Raw genomic sequence first — 24,167 nt, forward strand, 5'->3', positions numbered from 1 at the left:
CCCTGTCTCAGTCCCAGACAATTTCACTCATTCATACGCACTCACACGCACACGCACGGGCACGGGCACACACACACACACTCCCCCTCTGTGGCTGTCTCTAGTGGCGACTTACTCTCCTTCTTCGGCCTCCTTCCATGTCCCTCTGGCCTCTGTCTGTCTCTGAGTCCCTGTGATCATTTTCTTGAGGGAACGCTTCCTCCCTCCCGCACCTCCATCTCTCTTTCTCTGTCTCTGTGCTGTCCTTGCACAGTATCAGTGCATCTGGGTTTCCGTGAGCTGTGCGTGTCCATATGGACGGAGTAGGCTGCTGATGGCACAGGGCTGCAGGGGAACACACAAAGGAACGCACAAGTACCAGGGGTCAGAGCACATCCAGACCTCCTAAGCCGTGACTGCCTCCAGGCAGCCCACACAAGCTGGGTATACATGTGAACTGAGAAAGGTCAGTCCCTTGGCCCTTGCCCTGTAGGTTGCAGCCAGCTGGGAGGTACTGAAACCCAAGGGACTGCCCAGTGTTGAGAGGGTCTGAAGAAAGGGCAGGAGCCGAGGAGCCAGGGAACCTAGTCGTAGCTGGTGTTTCTCCACATGCCATGTTCCGGTGCCATTGGTACTGGAAGGTTGGTATCAGTTGTGGCTCTCTTTCCTTGGCATCTCAATGCAAGCTTCCGTGACCCAATGGAGGTCCTGAATCTGCCCTAGTTGTCAGCCAGGTTGGGCCCCAGGACAAATGCACGTGCTGTGTGAGGGGGGAAAGCAAGTGTGAGTCGTGAGGAGGAGCTAGCCTCGTGAGTGGGATGTGGCAGAGGGCATGAGTGAGTGCACAGGTCCACTAGAGTGTGTCTGTGAATGTATTGTGGCTGGCGCCTGTGAGTACTTTTGCCTGAGACCTAGCGTTTGTGCTGGCAGCGTGCACGTGTCTGTGTCCACGTGCCGCGTGGCCGTGCATCTTTGTGCCTGAGTGAGTGTGTGTAGGCCGTTGGCAAGCGAAGGAAAGAGACTGGGGGCTTTCCTGACTTGGTGAGTAAGGGGGGGCTCCCGTGCCAAAGTGCAGCGAGTGCAATCCCTTCGCGCCTGGGATCGACACGGAGCTAGCTGATCACCTTTCATGACGGGAGGAAAGCCCGGACTTTGCCTGGGTCCGCTCGTCCTGTGTTGCCTTGGCCAGGGGCAAGTTGGGGTTGGGCCACCCATGGCGCAGTGGAGGAGGACCAAAGTTCCCTGCAAGGAAGTGGGCGTTAGTGGAGGGAGGCAGCAGAGAGCATGAGTAAGCCTGGCCCTGCTCCTGGAGCGGCCTTGGGGATCATCGCAAGGCCTTGTGGTCCCAGCCAGGGTATGTGTCTCGGTGAACATCCTCCTGGATGACCCTGCAGAGACAGGCCTGGCTGGTCTAGAGTCCCTTGCGAAGTTGGGGCCCGGCCCCGGGACCCCAATACTGTGGTAGGTGTTGTTCAAACTGAAAGGCATTGCCTGCTTGTCCCAGACAGTCCCTGCACCTGGGACCCAGATTTGTTCCCACGTTCCTGCCACGGGGTCTCCCGGCGATGCGTGGGAGTTTGACAGGCCCCATTTCTCTGGAGGGAGTGAGTTGCATAGGTCAGGTGCACCAGGGTCTGGGCCTGCTTTCCTGTCTTGCCCACCCGCTACGTCCTCTGCTGAGGGCAGCTTGAGGGCTCACCACTGGACCTGTTCCTCTCCCTTTCTGGGTAAGAGTTTGCCTCTCTGTCGGTCACACTGGCCACCCCCTCTCAGCCCCCTACCACCTGTTCAGCCTCCCCCCATCCACCTGCGTTTCTATGCATTGCTGTCACCTGAAGCGGTGGTGTGCTGCCTCATATATCACAGCCACCCTGGAGCATTTCTGTACCCCGTTCGTATCCTGACATAGCCCAGCGAGTCTGGAGGAACCTCTTCTGTGTCACGGAAGCAACATGTTGGCCAGAGGGCCCGGCACACGAATTTGGAAATCCTAGAATCCCCCGCCTGCCTGGCAGCCTCCTGGTCCCATAAAGAGGTAGGGGAACACTGCATTCCACCAAAGGGAAAAGGCAATGCATGAGTGTGGTGCCTGGCCAGGCAATGCATCTCGAGCCTCCAATCCTGCAGTGGCTCTGTGTGGTGTGTGTGTGTGTAGCTTATGCTGTCTGACATAGACCGGCAGGGAGTCCACATCACCACTGCCCTGACAGGGAGGGAGACCACATCATCGCCCTCACTGCACACCGTCTGCAGCTTATTGCTTCCCCAAAGTGGTCATGTGGCTTCATGTAGACCCTGGGGCGTGTCCCTCACTTGGGTCCCAACACTGCATCCCCCAACCCCCCGATACCTCTCGGAGACCCTTGAAATCACGCTGCCTGTGGCACAGGGGGACAGTGTTTTGAGCCAGCGCCCACGCTCATGGCAGCCTGCCGCCTAAGTGAGTGGTAAAGGAAATGGGACCAGGATGAACAGACATACGGCCAACGAAGGCCTGGGGAGGGTCCCTGTGAGAAGATGGCCAAGCATTGTGGGAGGAAGGGGACCGCTGTCTGTGGGACAGACACAAGCTCCAGGAATCCCAGGGCCCACGGTCACGGGTCTTTCCTGTGCACTGCCACACACGGGAGCAATGGGCAGCCCATCATGAGAGGGGGGTGTGTGCTTGCCAGTGTGTCACTTTCCAGGCAACGGGGACAAACGGCAAGAGCGGCGCGCATGATACGCAGCCTCCCCTAGTGTGGCGTCCTCTCCACGTCACACACCTCTGGTCACCGACCTTCCCTAGCCGGTGCACTGCTAGACTGCTGTCATGACATACATGTCTTCTGGGAGCAAGGATGGACGTAGAGAGTATGCAAAGGAGGCTGAGCAGATGGAAAACCGGGGTGCACAGACAGCAGGCGCACAGCTGACATGCGTCTCCCGGACAGCCAAGGTGATCCGCTGAGTGGATTTGTCGGACTAGGGGCACAATGAACAAAGGTGGCGGTGTAAATGGGCAAAGCGGGGAGGTCCCCCTTTACCCGTGTGTGTAGATAGCCGCGTGCCCAGCGCAGCGTGGAATGCAAAGGTCGCTTTCGCATGGCCAGAAGCCAAACAGGGCACCCAGAGCGCACAGAGGGCCGGCTGCAAGCCCCCCGGAGGAGTTGCACTGCACGGGGCCCAGAGCCTTCCTGCCTATGCAACAGACGCGCCCCAGTTTCCGGGTGACCTAGGGGCGGGACCGCCGAAGCCACGCACGCCACCGTCCCTATGATTGGTCCTGAAGGCAGTGAAGCGGCCTGGGCGTGGCTTGGAGCTCCCTCAGCCTCAAAGCCGCAGGCGCACACCTCTCACCACAAAGGCCTCCGAGGCAGCATCGGCATAGCGATAGCCACCGCCGAGGCATCCTGGGTACAGCACCATGCGCATGCGCATGCGCATGCGCCCCCTCGACCTTTGGGCTCTGGGAGGAAGGGGGAGCGAGTTGCCAGCCATTGCCCTCAGGGCTCCACTCACTGGGTCTGGGGAGGGGGGCCGTGCTTTCACCTCCCGCTTCGTCGTCGGTAGGAGCCACAGTTGGTGTCTCGGGCCGGGGCCGCATGTTGCACGACTCGTGTTTCCGAAACACTGGGGATGCCCGGAGCCCCCATGCCGCCTTCGACCGGGAACGGGGCGGTCGAGAGACGAGGGCCCGTGGGGACACTGGGTCTCCGGCAGGGCCGGAGGTGCCGCAGGCCGAAGGCTCGCAGGCCACAAGCGAACAGCCTGTGCAGGAAGGCCAGGCCCGACCCGAGAGGCAGGTGGGCGGCCCCAGCGAGATATCGGTGCCGCTGGTGCATGACATAGTGGCGGTGGAGGCGCTGTGGGGCCTGGCGGAGGAGGAGGTTGAGGTGGCGGCCGCGGAAGAGGACGCGCCTGGGGAAGAGGGGCATGAGCAGAGGAAGAAGGGGGAGGAGGACGAGGAGCAGGAGCCGGGGAAGGAGAAGGTCCAAGTTCACGAGGAGGAGGACCTGAAGGGCGAGGGGGAGCAGCAGGACCAGAAGAGCAGAAGGAGGAGGAGGAGGAGGAGGAAGAGGGGGAGAGGCAGCAGGAGTAAAAGATTAGAAGGAGGAGGAGCAGCAGAAGCCCAAGCAGAAGGAGGAAGAGCGGAAGGAGGAGGAGTTGGCGGAAATGAAAGGGGAGGAGCAGGAGCAGCAGGGTATACAAGCGGGCGCGGCGGCGGCCACGGCGCCGGCCGCGGCGGTGGCGGTGGAGGCATTGGCGGCGGCAGTGGCAGGGGAAGGGGACCAGGAGGAGGAGCAGGAGGAGGAAGGGAAGGCGTGCGAGCCATTAAAGGGAGAGCAGAATTGCAAACCGAGGAGGAAGAGGAGCAGGAGAAGGAAGCGCTGGAGGAGCAGCAGCAGGGCGAGGAGGAGGTGGAGGGCAAGGAGGACAAGGAGGAGCGGGAGGAGGAGGAACAGAAGCCGAGTGAGCAGGAAGGCCGATGGGTGGAAGAAGCCCAGGAGCTGCAGGTGAAGCAGGCTAAGAAGGAGCAGGTAGAGTCAGGCCTCCGTCCTTGCCCTTCCCCACTGGAGGCTCTGGAGGCTCTGGAGGCCCTTCAGATAGAGCTACAGCCGGTGAATAAACAAGCCAGCCGGGAGCACGCTCGACTCAAACTCAGGATGTGGCAGAGGCGGCAGCGACATCTGCAGCAGAGAGGTGCCCTTATCCAGGGCATCCGTGGTTTCTGGGCCAAGGCTGTATCCTTCCTGCTGCTGGTGGAGGGTCCACAGGGGGCTGGGCTTGCGCAAGAGGAAGGAAAGGGAGGTGCCATTTAGAGGAACCCAGGACAGGGACTGGAGCTAAGCCACGCTCCAGTGGCCGGGAACGTGCAAACGTGATCCCATCCGGTGGTCCTGGCTCTGCAATGAGTGTGGGAGGAGGGCAGTGCCGGGGTGGGGGAGGCATGTGTGCTTTACGTCGCACCTGGCACGGAAACAGCGCTGGGAGAGTGGGGAGTGGCGGTGGAGGTCCAGGCCAGGTCGGGGAAATGACCGAGGGCTTCTTCCCACACAAAGCCGCGTGGGGGCACGTTTCTGGGTCCCGCTAAGCATCTTGCTGCGGGGAAGGCGATGTGAATGCCCACTGGTCGGCGCGAGACCGGATGTGTGCTGTCTGGCTGTGTGGAAGTAAGCGTCCTCAGTGTCCTCACGAGCACACAAAGCTAGGCGTGGTTGCGGGCGTCTGGGCATGCACAGCCTCCTGTGCGTGTCTAGCAGAGCCCTGCGCGATCCTGAGACCCCGTGGGCCTGGACGCAGCCTGTGGGGAGGGCTTGAGACCCTGGGGGAGGACGCCAGTCCCGGGGGGAGGACGCCTGGATGCTGTCCACACTGGTTCTCTGGTTCGAGCTCTCTCACGCCCAGCACCTGAAGGCTCTTTGACCTGCGGCAGTTTGTGAACCACCCTCAGATGTCAGCCCTGATTAGTAAGCCCGATGAAAGCATGCTTCGCCACATGACCAATTTGAAGGTCGGCCTGGGAGTGGGAGGTGGTGTGGGTGGCTGGCTGTGTGGGGAGGGGAGGTGGTGGGGAGAAGTGATGTGTTCCTTCCTCAGGGGAGGGCGGGTCTCCTGGAACAAGATTTCACATTTCTGCCCCACTGTACCACGGCAGGTGGAGGAACACAAGTTTCCCAGGGAATGCCGGAAGATCCTGCTGTTTTTTGGCAAGAACTCCTACTTCCAGAATGAAGTCGTTACGAAGGAGTATGTCCTAGGCCTTGATGGTAAGTGTCCACTGACTGCATGGGCGGCAGTGGGTGCAGGGTTGAATGTGATTAGTTCTCTGGCGCCTTCTCACATACTCGTCTTCCTGCAGGGTATAGGGCGTCTCATTCCAGTCCCATCCAGTGGTACCCAAGGTACAGACAGGAGGCCTACAGACGCAGGCATGACAACAGCAGCCTCAACTTCTTCAACTGGTTCTCTGACCACAGCTTTGCCGGCTCTAGCAGGATTGCTGAGGTGGGGCCCTGTAACAAGGAAGGGAGGTGATTTTCATGGGTTCCCCCACTGCGTGGGATAGCTACCTGAGGCCTGGCCTGTCTCCCCTACCAGATAATCATAGAGGATCTTTGGCCCAACCCCCTGCCGTATTTCAAGATGAAGGAGGCCCCAGGAGAGAGAACTGAGAGGGAAAGAGGTGAGCAGCCAAGGGTGTGGGCACGGAAATGTGTGTCATGGGGTCCAGGGCACAATTCTCTTCTGTATGGAGGCACCGAGACTCACAGCGGCACAGGAGGTGACCCCAGGTCAAAAGGGCATCAGCCTGAGACAGGGAGTCTTAAGAAGTAACGTGTCAAAGAGGCTTTGCCCCTTTGGGGAGCCTGAAGGTGGGAAGGGGGCTAGACAAAAAGAATGAGCAAAGCGGGACAACCAAAGCTGGCTCATCACATAGCACGGTGACAACTGTCATTCCCGGACCATGAACCCCACCCTCAGGCCTCCTACCACCATCCCACATGTTGTCTGGCTTCTGGATCCCCTTGTCAGCTTTGGCACAGCTTATCACACCCTCCCATCCTACTTTCCGTTTGGAAACATTCAAGCAACCTTACTCAGGGCCAAGATAAGACTCTCACCTGTCCTGTGTGTGTGTGTGTGTGTGTGTGTGTGTGTGCGTGTGCGTGTGTGTGTGTGTGTGTGTGTGTATGTGTGTGTGTCTGTCTGTCTGTCTGTCTGTGTGTACCCATATATCCCAGGGATATGCACGATCTTGAGAAGAGTATGAAGGAGCGTCGCACTTCATCGACCCCAGTGGAAACCCTTCCGATGCTCACCGATGGTCCACAAGATTCTCCTGGCCATGAAATAAGGACAAGGGTGGTGGTGACACGTGGCGCAGGGCGGGGGTCCAATACATTTGAAGAAATACAGAATGGGAGATAAACAGCATGAAGTGTTTGTGTGTGTCTTCCTCTCAGGTTCGCTCTGGGGCGTGTCCATGTATACATGCGGCTGTCCAGAGGTGTAAGTGTTCTGTGCCTGCACATTGGAGTTCCAAGGAAGGGCGGGACGTAGGACATTGTCCGTAGGGATGGGTCACACATTGGGATTGCATGTGAGGTCAGTAAGATTGAAGCAATGGGGACTTGAGTGAGGGAGGCCAGGGCACAAACCTGAGAGAAAGGCCAGTGCCCAGGTTCATAGCTTTCCTGTGAAAATGAGGAAATTCAAGGAAACGGAGAGGCCAGCACAGGCCAGGGATGTCCAATATTCAGGGATTGGGCATGTCCATGATGGTGCCCCCAGAATCCCGCATGGGGACACCCTCAGTCATGTTGACTGAACCGCCACACAGGGAGGAATTCCCAGGGTTGATTACCCTCTGGTTTTCAGACGTCTACCAATGCAGACTGTCTTGTGGACAAGGTCAGGATCTCAGGACCAGCCACACATATTTGAGGGATTGTGAGCAGGTTGTAAGATTGGCGTCCAGGGGAAGGAACCGAGGGACCAGAGGCAGAGTGGGTGGGTAAGACCGATGAAGTTCTGCTTCAGGCAGAGTTGACAGGGACAACATACACACTGCAGAGAAAACAGCCCACTACAGTCTCACGCAACTCCAAAATCACAGCGAACTTTTCTGGTTCCACTTCCTGAAGCTGAGCCTCCCAAACACCGCTTCACTTATTCTCACACACACACACACACACACACACACACACACACACACACACAAGACTCCTGAAGGAGTCCTAGTGCTGATGCCCTTGTGTGAACTTTGCTGTTTCTGAAAAGACCTCTGGTTACGAATGGGTGGCCCGGATTGCAAGCCAACAGAGGGGAGGGTCGCGGGGAGGTGGGGCTCTTCAAGGGCACGAACACGCCAACCTCTCCCGTGTGCCCTCTGCCCTCTCATCATCAGCCGTGATGAGTCGGGTGATGCTCTTCCTCTGTGTCCACAGGCTTAAGCCGTGTGTCCAACACGCCATGTGAGACTTGTGAGAAGACTCCCAAGTGCAAACACCAGCAGGCGCTCAGGGAGGTCGCCTCGTCCCAGGCAGCCTGTGTTCCTTTGCCTGAGTGCCAGGACAAAGGCTGCCTCAGCCACATAGGGAACGATGGACTTGTGAGGCCTTAGCATTCTGTGCAGAGGTCCCCGGCAGGCCTGGAGCTTAGAAAGGACTGGGACGAGCCTCACCTGCGAAGACGTGAGTGCTGGGATACTCCTTACACAGCAGATGGCTGCTTGCCAGAGATGTCTGTGCTAAACAAAAGCTCCACCGTGCGAGCAGTGCAGTCGACAGAGTTCAGCCTTGTCCATCGCAGGCTCTTCTGTATCCCCATGTAACACGGCCCCCAGCACAGCGTGCCTGACACTGACCTCCCGACACTAATATTCCTGTCTCCCAAGCTGCCCAAGCTCCCCAGGATCCCCACTGCACAGCTCTGCAGTACAAGAGCCTTCTCTGCAGTGGCTCTATTCCAGAGAAGGCGTGGGCAGTCCCAATGCATGGAGGCCTCTTGCCCCTATCATATGCAGACAACACGGTCAGCGGGGTGTCAGCACGCTGTGGAGTTGAGGATCTGTGCGACCAAGCCTTACCTCTTCCAGGGCAGAGGCTGTCGCACTCTCTAGAAGGGAAGGCAGGCCTTTCTCTCGCTGCTGTCTGCACACTGGCTGGAGAGGCACGTCTTCTCAGCTGCTTGATGGGTAAATGTCAGGGTACCCTGGAAAAGCTCCCAGTGCTGACCCAAGTCTTTGGGTGTGAACATCCAAAGAAAGTATGGCCAGTGATTGTGCAGTGGGAATACGGCCTCAGTGGTCATGAGGCTGGGCCCTTTGGGGCATCTTCCTGCACAAGCAGGCCGTTACTTGATAGGTCTTGCCGAGCAGGAACACTTTAGGGGACAGGTGAACACAGGGTCCCCCACATGTTAATATCTCCAGCCAATACCTCCTTAGGGGCCAGGGTGACGTTTCCGCCCGGCCTGTCCCAAAGACAAGGTACGGACAAGGTGTGGGTGTGGAATGCACTCACGGCACCCAGAGCCAAACCCTCGAGTGTGGACACTTGAGGTCCGTGGGCAGAGGCCTCGGTGCTCTGTGTCCGAGGGATTACAGCCCTCATGCTGCACACCCGGCATCCCCGGGTGTCCTCCCGCATCCGCAGCTCTCCCCGGGGAGCCCTAGGGTCCAGGAGCTGCTAAACCCCCTGCACAACTGTATCTGCTGCCCAGCGGCCTCTTCCACCCCAACATCAGCGTGTGTGGGCTCCAGAGTGCTGTCCCTCGAGAGAGGACACCCTCAGCAATTCAGGAGCCTTCTGACTTCCATGTCTCTGAACCACACGTGTCTCATTGGCCTGTCGGGATCGTCACGTTGTTCTCTGTTCACAGGAAATGTCTCGCATTGCCTGTGCTCCTCTGTCTCCCTGAGTGAGCCCTGGCGTGTTTGTGTCTTTTCCTGGCTTTGCCTGTGCCGACACCTCTCTGGTGATGCCTCCTTGCCTGGCCTAAGTGGGCACAGCTGTACCCGTGTAACCGCCTTCGTCTCTGCACACCTGTGTGTTGGGTCAGCTGTGGCTCTGGTGGCCTGTCTTGTCTTTGGTGTATGCTTCTGCGCTTGAGTGTGCTTCCCTCTGCATTCAACCCCTTTCTTCCACTGACAGATCCAGTTGCTGTCCTGCTGTCAGGTGGAGGGGCTTCTGCGTGTTCTGTTCTATGTTCCAGGAGCCAGAAATCCTTCCGTGCCTGTAGGACCTTCGTCAGAGGATTGGCCATGCACTCACTGCCAGCCAGTTAATGTCCCCAAATGCAGCTGGCTTGCTGTGAGCATTCCGTCACACCTCTATTTTCTGTCCTTCTGTTTTCAAACCCTTTGCGCCCGAGGGGCTCAAACGTCACTGGCCGGCACATTGCAGATGCAGGCGTAAATTGTGAAAAGCGGACCGGCAACGTTTTCCCACTTACTCTTTTGCCACGTGGCATGTTCCTGGCTGGGAGAGACTTCCCCCTGCCAGTGTGTGTCTCGTTTCCGTGTGCCTCCTGTGTGTTCTGGTCCCTAATTTGTCCATTACGTCCTACCTGGGAGTCTGATCCATGTTTGCAGGAACGAGGCTGACACCTTTGACTGCTGGGTTCTGAGCTCAGCTTAGTCCACCAGGACTAGTGCGTGCCTGAGGGACACAACGGGCAGTGACGGATGTGCCCGTATCCTTCACGTGCAAGCGCTCCGTCCAGCCACCTTCACCGGGACATTTCTCAGCGACCCCTCTTTGTGTGTGGTGAGAGCACTTGCCTCTGAGAAATCTGACGAGGCGGTGAAGCATTGCTTACGGCTGCCCTGTGCAAGTTAGATCTCCAGAACTCATGCACATGGCATGACTGCATCTTCACACCCGAGCCCCGACACCTCCTCATCGCACCCTCCCCTGATTAGCACCACTCTACTCTCTGGTGGACTGCATGCCTTTAACTCCTTTAGTCTCCTCAGGAATCCATCAGGCAGGGCTCACCACCACTGTGCTTCTGTCAGGGGCTGGCTTCTTTCAGTGAGCCCAGTGCTTTCTGCACTGATGCTCAATGCACCCGCAGAAGGGTGAGCCACACTAAGCCCGGCGGCAAACCCTTTGGCCCTACGTTTCCCACACGTGTGCCTGGTGGCAGAGGTGCACAAGGAGCCCGCCTGCATGCGTCTCCCAGGTCCTCCACAGGGTACAAAGTACCGCCTCAGGAGGCTGATCCGCATCACATGGGCATAGCTCTGCTTGCACGTGTTAGCCTTTCGTATCATACAGGCAGCCCAGACTTAGAAATCCTGCTACCTGCTTACAACTATCCAGCCCTCGTGCTTCTGCAGACGCTCTGTGTCTGTACAGACATTTGAGTCACGGTCTCGTGACCTTCCAATACAGCTTGATGGTCTGTCCTTAGCTTACAGCCTGGGATGCGGTTCTCACTCATTGTCCTCCCCTCGGGTGCGAGTTTCCTCCATCACTGTGGTGGAAGGTAACCTTTATCACCATACGTTGGCTTGAAATTACTGGGCGGATCACCTGTCTGCGTCCGGGGATCCGAAGGAGACCTTGGCTCTTTTGCTCACGGTCCACACTTTCTCTGTAATGAGTCGCTTTGGATGAGAAGCTTGCCAGAGGCGAGGGGGCCTCAGAGTTGAGCACATTTCCTGGGCATCTGTGAGAACTTCGTTGGTTCCACTCGGAAAGCATTGACATTCATGGATGTGCAGCCTCTGCTTTTGCTTGAATTTGCCGAGCTTTGGGACGTGATTTCTTCCCGCATGTGCTGTGCCTAAATCTCTGCTGTGTCTTTCCGGCAGTCCCGTTTGCTGTCTCCTGCTGGTAAGTACAGGACTTCCAGCAGCCCTGTGGGGAACGGGTCCTTGTTTTCTTCCCTGCGGTGCCCTCTTCCTCACCCCGAATGACCTCACTGCAGCTTCCTTCTAGTTCAGCGATCGTTTCAGACTGCCCTTAAGGTCCAGGTGGGAGCGGTGCCTTTTGTGCTGAGGGCTGACCACTGTAGAGCATTCGTCTCTGTGCAAATTGCACAGGTGAATTTCACCAGGTGAAAGAGAGTGCACACTGCAGTTGCCCTGTCTTCAGAGTCAGCCCACCTGTCTCCGCCTCGGCTGCCCCTGCTCTCCTTCCTCCTACCCTCTCCTTGCCTCCCCCTCCCTTGTCTTCTTCCTGTCCCTCCCTCCCACTTTCCTTCCAGCTCTCTTTGTCTTCGTCTCCCTCCTCTCCATCACTAATGCCTCCCCCTGTCTCCGCCTGTCTTCCTTGTAATAGGTGCCCCTCTGTCTCTTCTTGTCTTGCTCCTCCTCCCTGTCTCTCCCGCCAATCTCCCCGGACTCTCCCTCTCCAGGCCGGTCTTCCCCTCCACTCGTCCTTCCTTCATCTGCTCTGCTAGCACGTGTCTCTCTCTCTCCCTCTATAGCTCTGTCTCTCTGTGTGTCTCTTTTTCACTGTCTCTCTCAGTGGACCTTCTGTGTCTGGGTGCATGCTTCTTCAGAATTCTTGTTGGTGCCTGGGAAATGGGAAGGGAACTCGTCTGCTTTCGTGTGTACTAGTGAAAGCAGGCACGGGGCTTTCTCAGAGACAGACACAGACAAGTCTGCAATTCTCGGTGAAGGGCCCCTACGTGCCCTGCGTGGTTGGAGTCGTCCTCCTTTTAGTGGAAGGTTAGATTTCAGGACCGGAGCAAGCTGCTAAATCCTACTACCCCATCTCCCTGGCGCTCTGTACGGAGATCAGTAGGGCACCAGTGGCAGATGGTGCTCTGGGGGTTGTTCTTTGATCTGCATTGCAGTGCAGTGAGGTCTACTGAGCTGTGTTCTTGCAAGGACATGGCGGTGGGGTGGGTCTAGGGTGGGTGTCACTGGTTCTGGGTGGGCACCCACCTTACCGCCGCCCTCAGCCTGACGGCCAAGGAGGAGATACCGTGGGGACGGCCATGTGGCCCCGGTAGGCGTGACACTAAGGACTTCTCCAGGCTTTGCCCCAGCTTCATGAAGAAGGGGCAAGGCACGGAGCAGGGAGTGGCTCACGGCGTGGACGATCCTGTGCTGAATGCTCTGGTGCCCGTAGTGAGGCCTCTGGGGAAAGGGTGTACAAGCGACCACAGACTGCGCGATACCGGGGACCTCGCAAGTGAAGGCTGGAAGGTGACAGCGCTGAAGAGGACATGCGGCAAACGGGGGCCACGCTGGCACCTTGGCACTCGCTCCAGAGCCTGGACCGGCCATTGGCGCGCGCTTGCTGGCGGCCAGCACCCTGTCTTGCTGTCTTGCAACTGATTGCTCCCCGAACCTGGCCAGCTGGCCTGACCTGCCCTGGAACCACTTCGCCCCCAGGCCGCATGCGCACACTCTTCACTGCCTCTGTCTCGGCCCCTCCTCCACAGCAGCCACAGCCAATGCGGAGTCCTCAAATCCCAGAGCCTGTGCGCCTGCGCTCAACTTTGGCGGGCTGCGGCGGGAGGCTTCAGGGAGCTAATGGTCTTGCGGCCAAGGCTCCCCCCACCTGCTGCCGTTTCCTGTCCTTGTCCTGAGGCTGCCCTAGCTACACTGGGGCCGGGGCCGAGCGTCATGGCCAGCGTGTCGCGGTCCGGACAAAGCGGAGATTCCCGCCGACCCTGGGCCCTGATCGTCCCGGATGCGAAAGGTGGAGAGTCCCGGCCCCGCGGGAATGCAGGGGCGCTGGAGGGCGTGGGCTGGCCGCAGTCCCCAGGTTCAGGGGCGGCAAGCGCCCATCCTGTGCAGGAAACCCAGGCCGGGTGTGAGATACAGGTGGCAAGCCCAGCGGAGGAATTGGTGCTGATATTGGATGACGGAATGGTGGCGGCTGAGGTGGTGATCGGGGAGGAGGAAGAGGACGGCGAGGCGACCAAGGATGAGGTGGCTGGAGAGGAGAATTCTGAGGAAGCCAAGCCAGAAGCAGAGGACATGCACGAGGAGGAGGAGGAGGTGGAAGTTGAGAGACAGCAGCAGGAGGAGTTTCAGGAGCAAGAGGAGAAGCGCGAGGCAGATGCAGAGGCGGAGGAGGGGCCCCAGCTCTCACAGCCGCTGCAGCAGCAAGAGCCAGCGCTGCGTCCTGCCTCAGCCCAGGACCCGCTGGCAGCACTGGAGCGTCTTCAGCTGGAGATCAGCGCTGGGAATGCCCAGGATTCCAGGGCCTTATGGCGGCTGAAGCGCAGGATTCTTCGGAGGCAGATTTCTTACCTGGATCACAGAAGGGCCATCATCAAGCACATCCCTGGCTTCTGGGCCCAGGCGGTATCCTTCCTTGTGCTGGTGGGTGATGGCGGGGGCTGTTGTGCAGGAGGGCTGGGCACTGAGAGCAGGGTGCCTCAGGGCGATGGCCCCCAGAGAGGAGAGCTGGGGAATGGTCCCTGGCCCTGGGTTGGTGTGGTCTGGGATCCAGTGTAAGGCCTTGGACAGGGGCGGTTGTTGGGGATGGGGGGACTTGGTGACTGGGTCTGTTTCCTCTAGGTCTCCGCCAACGTTGGCCTGCAGGCTGGTCTCAAATATTACTTGCAGACACGAGCCATGTGTCCCCATGCTACCAGAGCTAGGGTAGCACAAAGCAGCCTTCACTCAGAGCAGATAAGGCAAGGAAACATTTCGCTGCAAAATGGGAGAGTTACGCAGGCCGCACACCCACCTTCACATTCACAGGCTGTGCACGTTTCCTAGCAGTTCCTTCAAAAGAGAGCATTTCAGACACACACTCATGACCTTTAGTGGAACCACGCCACGCCCCTTTGCCAGACAGTAGGACGACTGAGACCCACTCCGAATGGGGTACAAGCTGCCTCCCCAGACCCTGACACATGACACACACACACACACACACACACACACACACACACACACAGAGGATTCTCTCCTGGTATCTCCACCCCTGCTTCCCTCTCTGTCCTCAGGCTCCGGCTCGGTCCCACCCATGTCTTTCTCTCCGGACTGGCTGTGTCACTGTGTCTAATCCTTTTCCCTCCTCGGCCCTCCTCGGCCGTGCTTCTCGATCTCTTTCTCCCTCCCACACCCTCTGCTTGCAGCGTAAGTGTGCAGTCGGGTTCCTGTAAGCCATGTTATTCCATCTGGACTCAGGAGGCTGGTGACAACATAGGTCTTCACGGGAATATGCCAAGAAACCCAGCCGTGAGGAGGGGTCAGAGCACATGCCGACATCACAAGCTATGATGGGCTGCTGGCAGCCCACACAGGTCAGATATAGGAAGGAACTGTGAGGCGTGCAGGCAGTGGAGTCTCTCCCTGCTGTGTGCAGACAGCGTGGGAGGTACAGGAAGCCAACGGACTGCCCAGTGTCGATGGGGTCTGATGCATCTGCAGAGGCTGAGGAGTGTGGGGACTAGTGTTTCCTGGTCTTTCTGCACATGCCGTGATCTAGTCCCTTGCTCTTAGCCTGGGAGGGTTGGAGGGGGGCTGTGTCTGTTTCCACAGCATCTGAAGGCACAGCTCCTTGACACAGCACAGATTCTGAATCACCCCCAGTTGTCGGCCATGATCGGTGCCCAGGACAAAGACGTGCTCAGCTACGTGGTCGACTTGGAGGTGAGACCGGGGAGGCTGTGGCTGGGGGCCGTCCCGTCGGGTGTGGGATTTGGGCAGGAGAAGGTGAGGCAAAGGTGCTCACCCTCACAGCCAGGCAAGTAGCTCAGGACCCCGAGGGAGGACACTTGCCCCCTCCTGTCCCATTGCTCACGGCAGGTGGAAGAAGTGGGCCATCCCAAGTACCGCTGCAGAGTGATGTTTTTCTTTGGGGCCAACCCGTACTTCCGGAACCCAGTGATCATTAAGGAGTATCAGCTGAGCTTTGCTGGTAGGGTGTGGGTCCCATGATGGTGCGGGGCAGGGGGATGAGGAGCATGAATCAGGGGCAGGAGGGAGGGGGAGGGGGAGGGGCAGGTGGGTGGGGAGGAGGCCATCAGCTTGCTCCTCAAATCCTCTCTTCCTGCAGGCTACAGGATATCGCGTTCCACTCCAGTCCAGTGGTTCTGGGATTATGAACGTGGAGCTCCCAGTCGCAGGCATGACCCCACCAGCCTTAACTTGTTCAACTGGCTGTGTGAGCACAGCTGCCCAGGGGCGAACAGGATTGCCGAGGTGGGGCCCCTGAGGCCTTCGTCAGCAGTGGGGATGTGGGTGGCCCCCGGCCAGAGAGGAGAGTGGGCTATGCCCAATGTGGCGCCGGCCTGTGTCCTCTTCCAGATCATCATCGAGGACCTGTGGCCCAATCCCCTGCAGTACTACCTGAGGGAGGAAGGGACCAGCAGACAGTGATCTGACGTGCTCACGTGTCGGTGAGAACCCCAGTATGCGGTGTGTTGACCTGCGTGTTGTATGGGCAAGGGAACGTGGGCCACACATTGGCTTGGAAATGGAAGGTCCGCCGACACAGGGACACAGGTAGCATGGGGAGAGGGTGGGAGGATGACAGGGGACCTGCAGAGACTCAGCTGCAAACACACAGAGGGTCGAAGCCTGCAAACCAAATGCAGTTGTGCTGTGGGCTGGGGCTTTGGAGAGCAACTGGGGAGGAGCAGTGCTTCACCACAAATGCTCCCCGTGGATGTCCGCCCTGTCCCGGGCTTCCCCCTGCTCCTTCAGTCTGGATTTGCCTGCCAGTCTTTGGGTCAGGAGCTGCCGTGTCCCCAGGCGCCACTGTGGTGAGAATCTCGCACTTCCTTCCATGTGCCCCACCACGCCATGTCCTCCCGCAACCCGACAGCCATTCTTAGAACTGGTCCAAGGCCATTGGGGGCTGGAAATGAATCCCTGGGTGAGAAAGCAAGGGGGATCGCAAAAGGGCGAGGCACAAGAGTGACACCATCTGGGATGTATCTGCAAATATCCCGTATCATTCTTGGTGTCTGTTGCGTGGGGGTGCGTGTGTGCGCGTGTACGCAAATGTGTCTGCGTGTGCCCACATGCGTCAGGGGCTCTGCATCTGTGTGGGCGTGAATGGCGCAGAGCTTCTATCTTTGCCCATGCAGAAACAATGGAGGACGCCACCAGTGCTGGAAGAGATGGGTGGATGAGTCTCCTGTCTTCTACGTGCCCCGGAGAGAATTGAGGAAGAGATAACGTGTGGCAGCCTTGAAGAGGTTCCACGATGTTTATGTGGACACATACAGGAAGCTAAAAACCCTTCTGTTTTTGTGTATGTGTTTGTGTGTGTTTATGGGGGACGCAAGGAGGCTCGACGAGAACGGGACCTGAGTGTGACTGTCCTAGCCGCTGCCCGGGTGATTCTGTGTGTGCAGGAGAGGTGCAGTACTGGGGTGGGGCCGGTGTTGCCATGTGCACAGAGGCCTGCCTTCTTGGGCAGGAAGAGCCTGGAAGGAGGAGGAGGAAGAGACAGACCTGTTATTTGGAGATTTATTGTATAGGCCAGAGCCGAAAGGCAGGGAAGGGGATTGCACAGTGGGACCAAATTGGTCCATTGGGTCGTGGTACAGTGTGGCCAGGACTCGGGGGGTTTTCATCCAGGACCCTTGCTCCCAGAGGGGTGTTGTGTCCTTGGTGAGATAGAATCCAGTCAGCAAAGCCTCCAGTCAGGATCAGAGCTAAGACCACATGTCCCCGGACAACTCAGGAGCAGGCAGCCTTCTCATAGTCGATGGCAGTATACCTTGCTGCTGCCTCCCACACCCGGGGCTCCTTTGACCCCGAGCCCTGTCCTCAGACAGTGGCTCAGGATGGGAGATGTGTGAGGGGGAGGGGCAGGTGTGGGTTGTGGGCAGCAGCGAGGCTTATGAGTGGGAATTCATGGAGAGAGTACGCACGAGGGCAGAGATCCAGCGTGAGTTCGTGCGAGTGTGTGTGGGCGTCTGTGGCAAACTGGGCCTGAGATCCGTGGTGGTGCCGGCAGTGTGAGCGTGCATATGTTCGTGCGATTGCGTAGCCGTGTGTCTCTGTGTGTGCAGGAGTGGGTGGTTAGGCCACTGGAGAGACAAGGAGAGACACAGCGGTCTGTGTGAATGAGGTGCTTATGTGGGACGGTCAGGTGCCAGAATACAAGAGTGCAGTCCCTTCCCTCCTGAGTCCTGATGGTAATCGCTGGGATGGGTGCAATCGTTGCTGTGCCAGGGGGCTCAAGTCAGGATGCAAAAGGGAGATTGGTGCAAGGTCAAGAGGGGGGCCGAGGGGAGGACAGCCTGTGTCCAGTGGCCAGTGGACCACTTGTGAGTAAGTGTGCTTGTGTGTGTGTTAGTGTGTGTCTAGGTGGGAGTGAGTGTGTGTGTGTGTGTGTGTGTGTGTGTGTGTGTGTGTGTGAGTGGCTCTGGTGGGCCGACAGTAGCAAATACGTAGGGGCTACATGGTGTGCCCAGGCTTTGTGCACAGGGTAGCTAGGGAACCCAACCTGTCAGGCTACGTGGTGTGCAGAGGGCGTAGGTATTTCCCTGGAGGGAGCCGTCTAGCAAAAATCTCTGCTCTTGGCAGACGAGCCATGTTTTGTCGCCAGTCAGCTCTTCCTTGGGGCTCTCCTCTCTGCTTCCTGTGCACCAGGCCCAGGGAAAGGGAGGAGCTGGGACCCTAGACCTCAGGTGACTTGAGTCCCCCAGGGGTGCCATAGCAGGGTGGTGTGCGTGATCCATGTGTGGATGGGCAGGTGAGCAGCCTGCCAGCTGCTCTCTGAGGGGACAGTTCCTTGCCAGCAACACCTCTCCCCGCAGCACAAGATCACCACTGTCGCTGCAGCTGGGCTGGGGACATGTCAAGGTGTGTCCCAGAACTGTGTTCCCCTTGCATGTAAGTGGTGCCAGAATGCGCCTCTCAGTCCCTGTGCGGGTGACCCTGATTAGCCTCAGGCTTTGTCGACTCCTGGCCTCATGTAAATGGGGAACTGGGTTCCTTTCTCAGTGTCTCAGCGGTTGCATGTCGACAGAGGATGCTGTGGACATTGTGGTCAGGATTCTGACCGGGCTCCCCCCGCCCTGCCCCAAACCACAGTGGGCAGCACATGGCCCACTGTGTGTGCGCTTTGGGGAGGCTAAAGCCGTACAGCCCCTCCAGTATTCTTCTCAGGTGGTGGACGGTCAAAGGGGCCTAGGGAGGAACACTGGTCCCAGTCTGCTGCCGGCTGTGCCCACAGGTGTGTGTGCCCAGCTCCTTGACGCTGAAGCTGCAAGGCTTCCGCACTGCCCCCAAAGCCCCATCCCTAGAATTTGCGTGTGGGCCAGATGGAAGTGAAGTCCCAGTGACCCTGCGGGATCACAGCGGGTGGTCTCGTCTGTGCCTGGCCACCCACCTACCTGCCTTCCCCGCAGCCCGTGGCCCCCATACAGGGCTTTCGGTAAACACACGGCCACCGTCCAGCATGAGAGGAAAGGCTTGACGGTGTCCCAGTACCGCTGGTCATGTGTTGGCTGCTGCCAGCTGACAGCATGGAGACCCCATGGCCCAGTGGAGGATGTCCGACCTGTCCTACAAGGAACTGGGGACGACTGTACGGATGCATCAGGTCCCATGCAGTAACCTAGGCCTGACCTTATCCGCCTAGGGGGTGATCGAAGCGCCTTGGGGTCCCAGGCCTGGCATACGTGTCGGTGAGCTTCCTCCTGGATGGCGCTGCCGACACAAGGCTGGCTGGTCAGGGGTCGCGTGGGAGGCCCGTTGGGTCCCGGCCTCTAGGTCCGATACTGCTGTAGGTGTTGTTGAAAAGACAGAGCACGATATGACCATCCCTTGGGTGTCGCTGCACCGGGGATCCCGTCGCTGCTCCCAGGTTCCCACTACCGAGTCTCCCCGGGAGGCCTGGGAGGTTGCCAGGCTCCTTTTGCAGGGACACAAAGGCCTGTGAGAGCCCATCCGCAGGGTCCGGTGCTCATTGCGGATGACTTGGGGGCAGTGCGAGATCTATTGCTCCCGTCCTTAGAGGAGATTGTGGTAGTCTTAAGGGACAAAGATGTGCCTGGAGAATAGAAGGATGTCCAGAGGAAGCATTGGAGGAGGAAGAGGACGAGGAGGAGTAGGAGGATGAGGAGGAGTTGGAGGAAGAGGATTGGGAGGAGTTAGAGCTGGAAGAGAAGGGTGAATGATTGGGTGCAGGAGAGGGAACAAGTGGAGGAGGAGGATGTCCAGGATGAGGAGGAGCACGAGCCAAAGGAGCAGGAGCAGCTGGGGGAGGATGTTGAGGAGGACGAGAGCAGAGGGAAGAGGGTGGGGAGAAAAGATAGAGCCAGGGTTCCAGAGCATGAGTAGAAGTGTAGGAGCAGAAGGAGGAAGAGCCCGAGGAGGAAGAGGTGGAGGGAGAGGAGGAGCAGGAGGAGTTGGAGGAAGAGGATTGGGTGGGGTTAGAAGAAGAGGAGGAGGAGAAGGAGCAGTGAATGACTGGGTGCAGGAGAAGGACAAATGGAAGAGGATGATGTCCAGCACCAGGAAGAGGAGGATTACGGGCCAGAGGAGCAGGAGCAGCTGGAGGACGGAGTCGACTAGGACGAGAGCAGAGGGAAGAAGAGGTGAAAGGTCAGAGGTAGGGCAGGAAGGGCAGTAGCAGGAGAGGACCTGGAGAAGGAGGAAGAGTCCTAGGAGGAAGAGTTGGAGGAGGAGGAGGAAGAGGTGAAGGACGAGGAGGATCAGATGGAGGAAGAGGACTGGGAGGAGTTACAGGAGGAGGAAGACGAGTGAATGATCGGGTGCAGGCGAGGGAAGAAGTGGAGGAGGAGGAAGTCCAGGACGAGCAAGAGGAGGAGCACGAGTCGAAGAGCAGTAGTAGCTGGGGAGGAAATTGAGGAGGACGTGAGCAGAGGGAAGAAGAGGAGGAGGAGGAAAGGTAGAGCCAGGGCTGGAAGAGCAGTAGCTGCAGAGGGGGAGCAGAAGGATGAAGAGGCCCGAGGCTAAGACTTCCAATACTGTGTTGAATAACAGTGGAGGCGGTGGACATTCCTGTCTCGTTCGTGACTTGAGCTGAGAGCTTTTGCTCCTTGAGATGATATTCACGTTGGGTCGTTCATACATGGCTTTATGATCTCGATGTGTGCTCCTTCTATCCCTACTTTCTTGAGGGGTTTTACCAGGAAAGGATGCTGTATTTTGTCCATCACTCTGTCTGCATCGATTGAGAGGATCCTGTGGTTCTCGTCCTTTCTTTTATTGATGTGAGGAATCACGTTAATTGTTTTGCAGATGTTGAACCAGCCCTGCGTCCCAGGTACAAATCCCACTGGGTCGTGGTGAATAACATTTTCATGTATTGTTGGATCCGAGTGTCTAATACCTTGTTGAGGAGTTTTGCATCCATGTGCATCAGGGAAATTGGCCTATAGTTCTCCTTTTCAGTGGGGTCTCTTTCCGGTTTTGGAATCAAGGTAACGCTGGCTTCATAGAAAGAGTTTGGAAGTTTTCCTTCCATTTCTATTGTGAGAACAGCTTCAAGAGAATAAGTGTTAACTCTTCCTTAAATGTTTGCTGGCACTCCCCTGGAAAGCCATCTGGCCCTGCAGTCTTCTTCCTCCGGCAGGTTTTTGATTACTAATTTGATTTCTTTACTGGCGATGGGTCTGTTCAAATTTTCCTTTTCTTCCTCTTTCAGCTTTGGTAGTGTATACATTTCTAGGAATTTGTCCATTTCTTCCAGATTGCCCATTGTATTGGCAAATAATTGCTCCTAATATTCTCTTCTTATTGTTTGCCTTTCTGCTGTGTTGGTTGTGATGTCTCCTCTTTCATTCTTGCGTTTCTTTATTTGGGCCCTTTCCTTTTTCCTTTTCATCAAACTGATGACTGGCTTATCAATTTTGGTAATTCCTTCAAAGAAGCAGCTTCTGGGCTCATTGATCTGTTCTCCTATTTTGGTTTGTTTCTTTGTTTGTTTGTTTGTTTGAGGTTGTTTTTGTTTTTGTTTTGTTTGATTTTTGGTTTCAATAGCATTAATTTCCGTTAATCATTGTTATTTTCTGTCTCCTGAATGTTTTGGGTTTCGTATGGTGTTCTTTTTACAGCCTCTTAAGGCGTAAGGTGAGGTTGTGTCTCTGAGATCTTTCTTTCTTCTTTAGCAAGACCTGACTTGCTAGATAGGTCCTCTTATAACCGACCCTGGTGCGTCCCAGAGGTTTTGGGTTGTGGTGTTATCACTGACTTCCATATACATTTTCATTGACTTCCGTATACTTTTTATATTCTCTTTCAACCCTTGCTTAGCCCATTCAATCTTTAGTAGGATGTTCTTCAGTCTCCCAGTATTTGTTACCTTTCCAAATTGTTTCTTGTAGTTGATTTCGAGTCTCTTAGTGTTGTGGTCTGAAAATATGCACGGTGTGACCTCGATCTCTTTGAACTTCCTTAGGGATGACTGTTTTCCCCAGCATATGATCTATAGAGGAGAATATTCCGTGAGCACCGGAGAAGAATGTATATTCTGCTGCTTTATTATGAAATGTTCTGAACATATCTGTGAAGCCCATCTTGTCCAGTGTGTCATTCAAAGCCCCCGTTTGCTTGTTGATTTTTCGTTTACATGATCTGTCTATTGCAGTGAGTGAGTGCATAGAAGTCTCCTCCTATGATGGCATTACTAAGAATGAGGTTCCTTATGTTTGCGTTTAATTGGTTTGTATATTTGGTTGCTCTCAAATACGCCACATAAATGTATCCATTTGCTAGGTCTTCTTGGTGGATAGACCCCTGAATTATGACATCATGCCCTTGTGTACCACTTGAGACAGTCTTAAATTAAAGTCTAGATTGTCTGATAGAAGTATGGCTACTTTGGCTTTGTTTTGTTGACGGGTAGCATGACAGATGATTCTCCATCCCCTTCTTTTCACTCTGAAGTTGTTTTCACATCTAAAGTGGGTCTCTGGTAAACAGCATATCGATGGAACTTGTTTTCTCATCCATTCTGTTCCCCTATGTTTTTTGATTGGAGCATTCAGTCCACTGACGTTTAAAGTAGTACTGAAAGACACGATTTTATGGCCATTATCTTGTTTGAAGAGTTGGAGGAAAACATATCTATATATCTTTATATCTGTATCTACGTCTCCATCTCCATCTATATGTATATGTGTATGTGTATGTATATGTGTATGTGTATGTGTATGTATGTATATGTATATGTATTGTATTAACTGTATCTATATATCTATATCTATATCGATATGTATATGTCTATATACATCTATATATATAATTCTATATCTATTTGTATATATAAATATAATTATAAAGATAGATAGATAGTTAGATAGATAGATAGATAGATAGATAGATAGATAGATAGATAGATATCAATTTCCCTCTGAGTGTCCCCCCTTAAAATTGCATGCAGGTGTGATTTAGCGGTCACAAACTCCTTTAAATTTTGTGTATCTGGGAACCTTTTTCCTCTGTTTCTATTTTGAATGATGGCCTTGCTGCATAAAGAATTCTTCACTGTGGATGTTTCTAATTCAGCACTTTGAACGTATCCTACCACTCCTTTCAGGCCTGCCAAGTTTCTCTGGATAGGTCTGCTGCAAACCTGATCTGTCTTCTCTTGTAGTTTAGGGACTTGTTTCCCTTGCTGCCTTGATGATTCTCTTTGCCTGAGTACTTTGTGAGTTTGAATATGATATGCCTTGCTGAGGGTCAGTTTTTGTTGAATCTGATGGGGTCCTCGGTGCTTCCTGGATTTTGATGGTGTGTCTTTCCCCAGGTTAGCAAAATTTCCCACTATGATTTGCTCACATAACCTTTCTACCCCTTTTTCTCTCTCTTCCTCTTCGGGACCCCTATGATTCTGATGTTGTTTTTCGTTCTGCATGAGTCACTGATTTCTCCAATTCTTCAATCGTGCTCTTTTCCTTAATCTCCCTCGATTTTGCTGCTTCCATAGTCTCCATAAGTTGGTCCTCTGAATCGCTGATTCTCTGTTCTGTCTCATCCATCCTTGACACCGCTGCATCCATCCGTCATTGCAGCCCAGTTATATCATTTTTAATTTCATTCTGGCCAGTTTTTACTGCATTTTTTCTCTGCACAAAGGGACTCTAATCTACATTGGACTGCAGCTAGTATTCTCATAATCGTGCTTCTAAATGCTGCTTCAGACATCTTGCTTGTGTCTGTGTTGGTTGAATCCCTGGCTCTCGTTTCTTCAGGCTCTTTCTTTCTGGGTGAATTCCTTCCCTTTGTCATTTTGAATGGAGAAAAGGAACTCATGAGGTAGAAAATTCAATGAAATATTCAAATTATAAAATGTTAAAAGTAAAAACTTAAAAACACACATGTGAATAATGGAATGAATGATGCTAGATTCTAGGCATGTTTCACCTGGGTGTTGAAAGTGGTTTTGACACAGGAGAGAAAAAAACGTGGGAGTGGAGAAAAATTTAGAAAATACTAATAAAAAATATTAAAAAGGGAAATGTTGTGAGAATTTGAAAAACCAATACACTGAAGTAGACTAAAAGGAGAAGATGGGAGTAAAATAGAATCTGTGAATATAGACACAAAAGGAAAGAATCATGTAGAAGAGTATTAAAGAAAGTTAGTAAAATTTCCACCTGCCCAGTCTCCTTCGCCTCTCCGCGCACAAAAGCACCTCCCTTCCCATGCCTCCTCGCTCTGCAAGTTCACTTCTGCATGCCACGTACCTGCTGAATTCGGTGGTTCAGGATATGCAGATTGCTGTGCTAATCCTCCAGTCAGTTTCCTGGGTGGGTAGGATGGTTTAGTGTTGGTCTGGCTGTATCTCATG

The 24,167-nt window shown here is 55.4% G+C and overlaps 2 protein-coding genes across 2 annotated transcripts; both read left to right on the forward strand.

Annotated features, from left to right (window-relative positions):
• Positions 1-3,563: 3,563 nt before the first annotated feature.
• Positions 3,564-6,111, forward strand: LOC128774552 (testis-specific Y-encoded protein 3-like; the record flags this gene model as incomplete). The annotated part of the gene is made up of 6 exons (XM_053893618.1): positions 3,564-3,746; positions 4,545-4,703; positions 5,396-5,473; positions 5,618-5,729; positions 5,822-5,967; positions 6,061-6,111. Coding segments are annotated over exons 1-6 (729 nt in total), but the record flags the coding sequence as incomplete, so codon positions are not given.
• Positions 6,112-13,051: 6,940 nt separating this feature from the next.
• Positions 13,052-15,766, forward strand: LOC128774589 (testis-specific Y-encoded protein 1-like). Its single transcript, XM_053893656.1, has 5 exons — positions 13,052-13,738; positions 14,960-15,037; positions 15,194-15,305; positions 15,444-15,589; positions 15,695-15,766. Exons 1-5 carry the CDS (start codon positions 13,052-13,054, stop codon positions 15,764-15,766), a joined length of 1,095 nt encoding a protein of 364 aa, XP_053749631.1.
• The last annotated feature ends 8,401 nt before the right edge of the window (positions 15,767-24,167 follow it).

This window comes from Panthera pardus, unplaced genomic scaffold (genome assembly GCF_024362965.1).
Source record: "Panthera pardus isolate Hobbes unplaced genomic scaffold, ASM2436296v1 HiC_scaffold_333, whole genome shotgun sequence".
In the NCBI taxonomy this organism is placed as follows: Eukaryota; Metazoa; Chordata; class Mammalia; order Carnivora; family Felidae; genus Panthera; species Panthera pardus.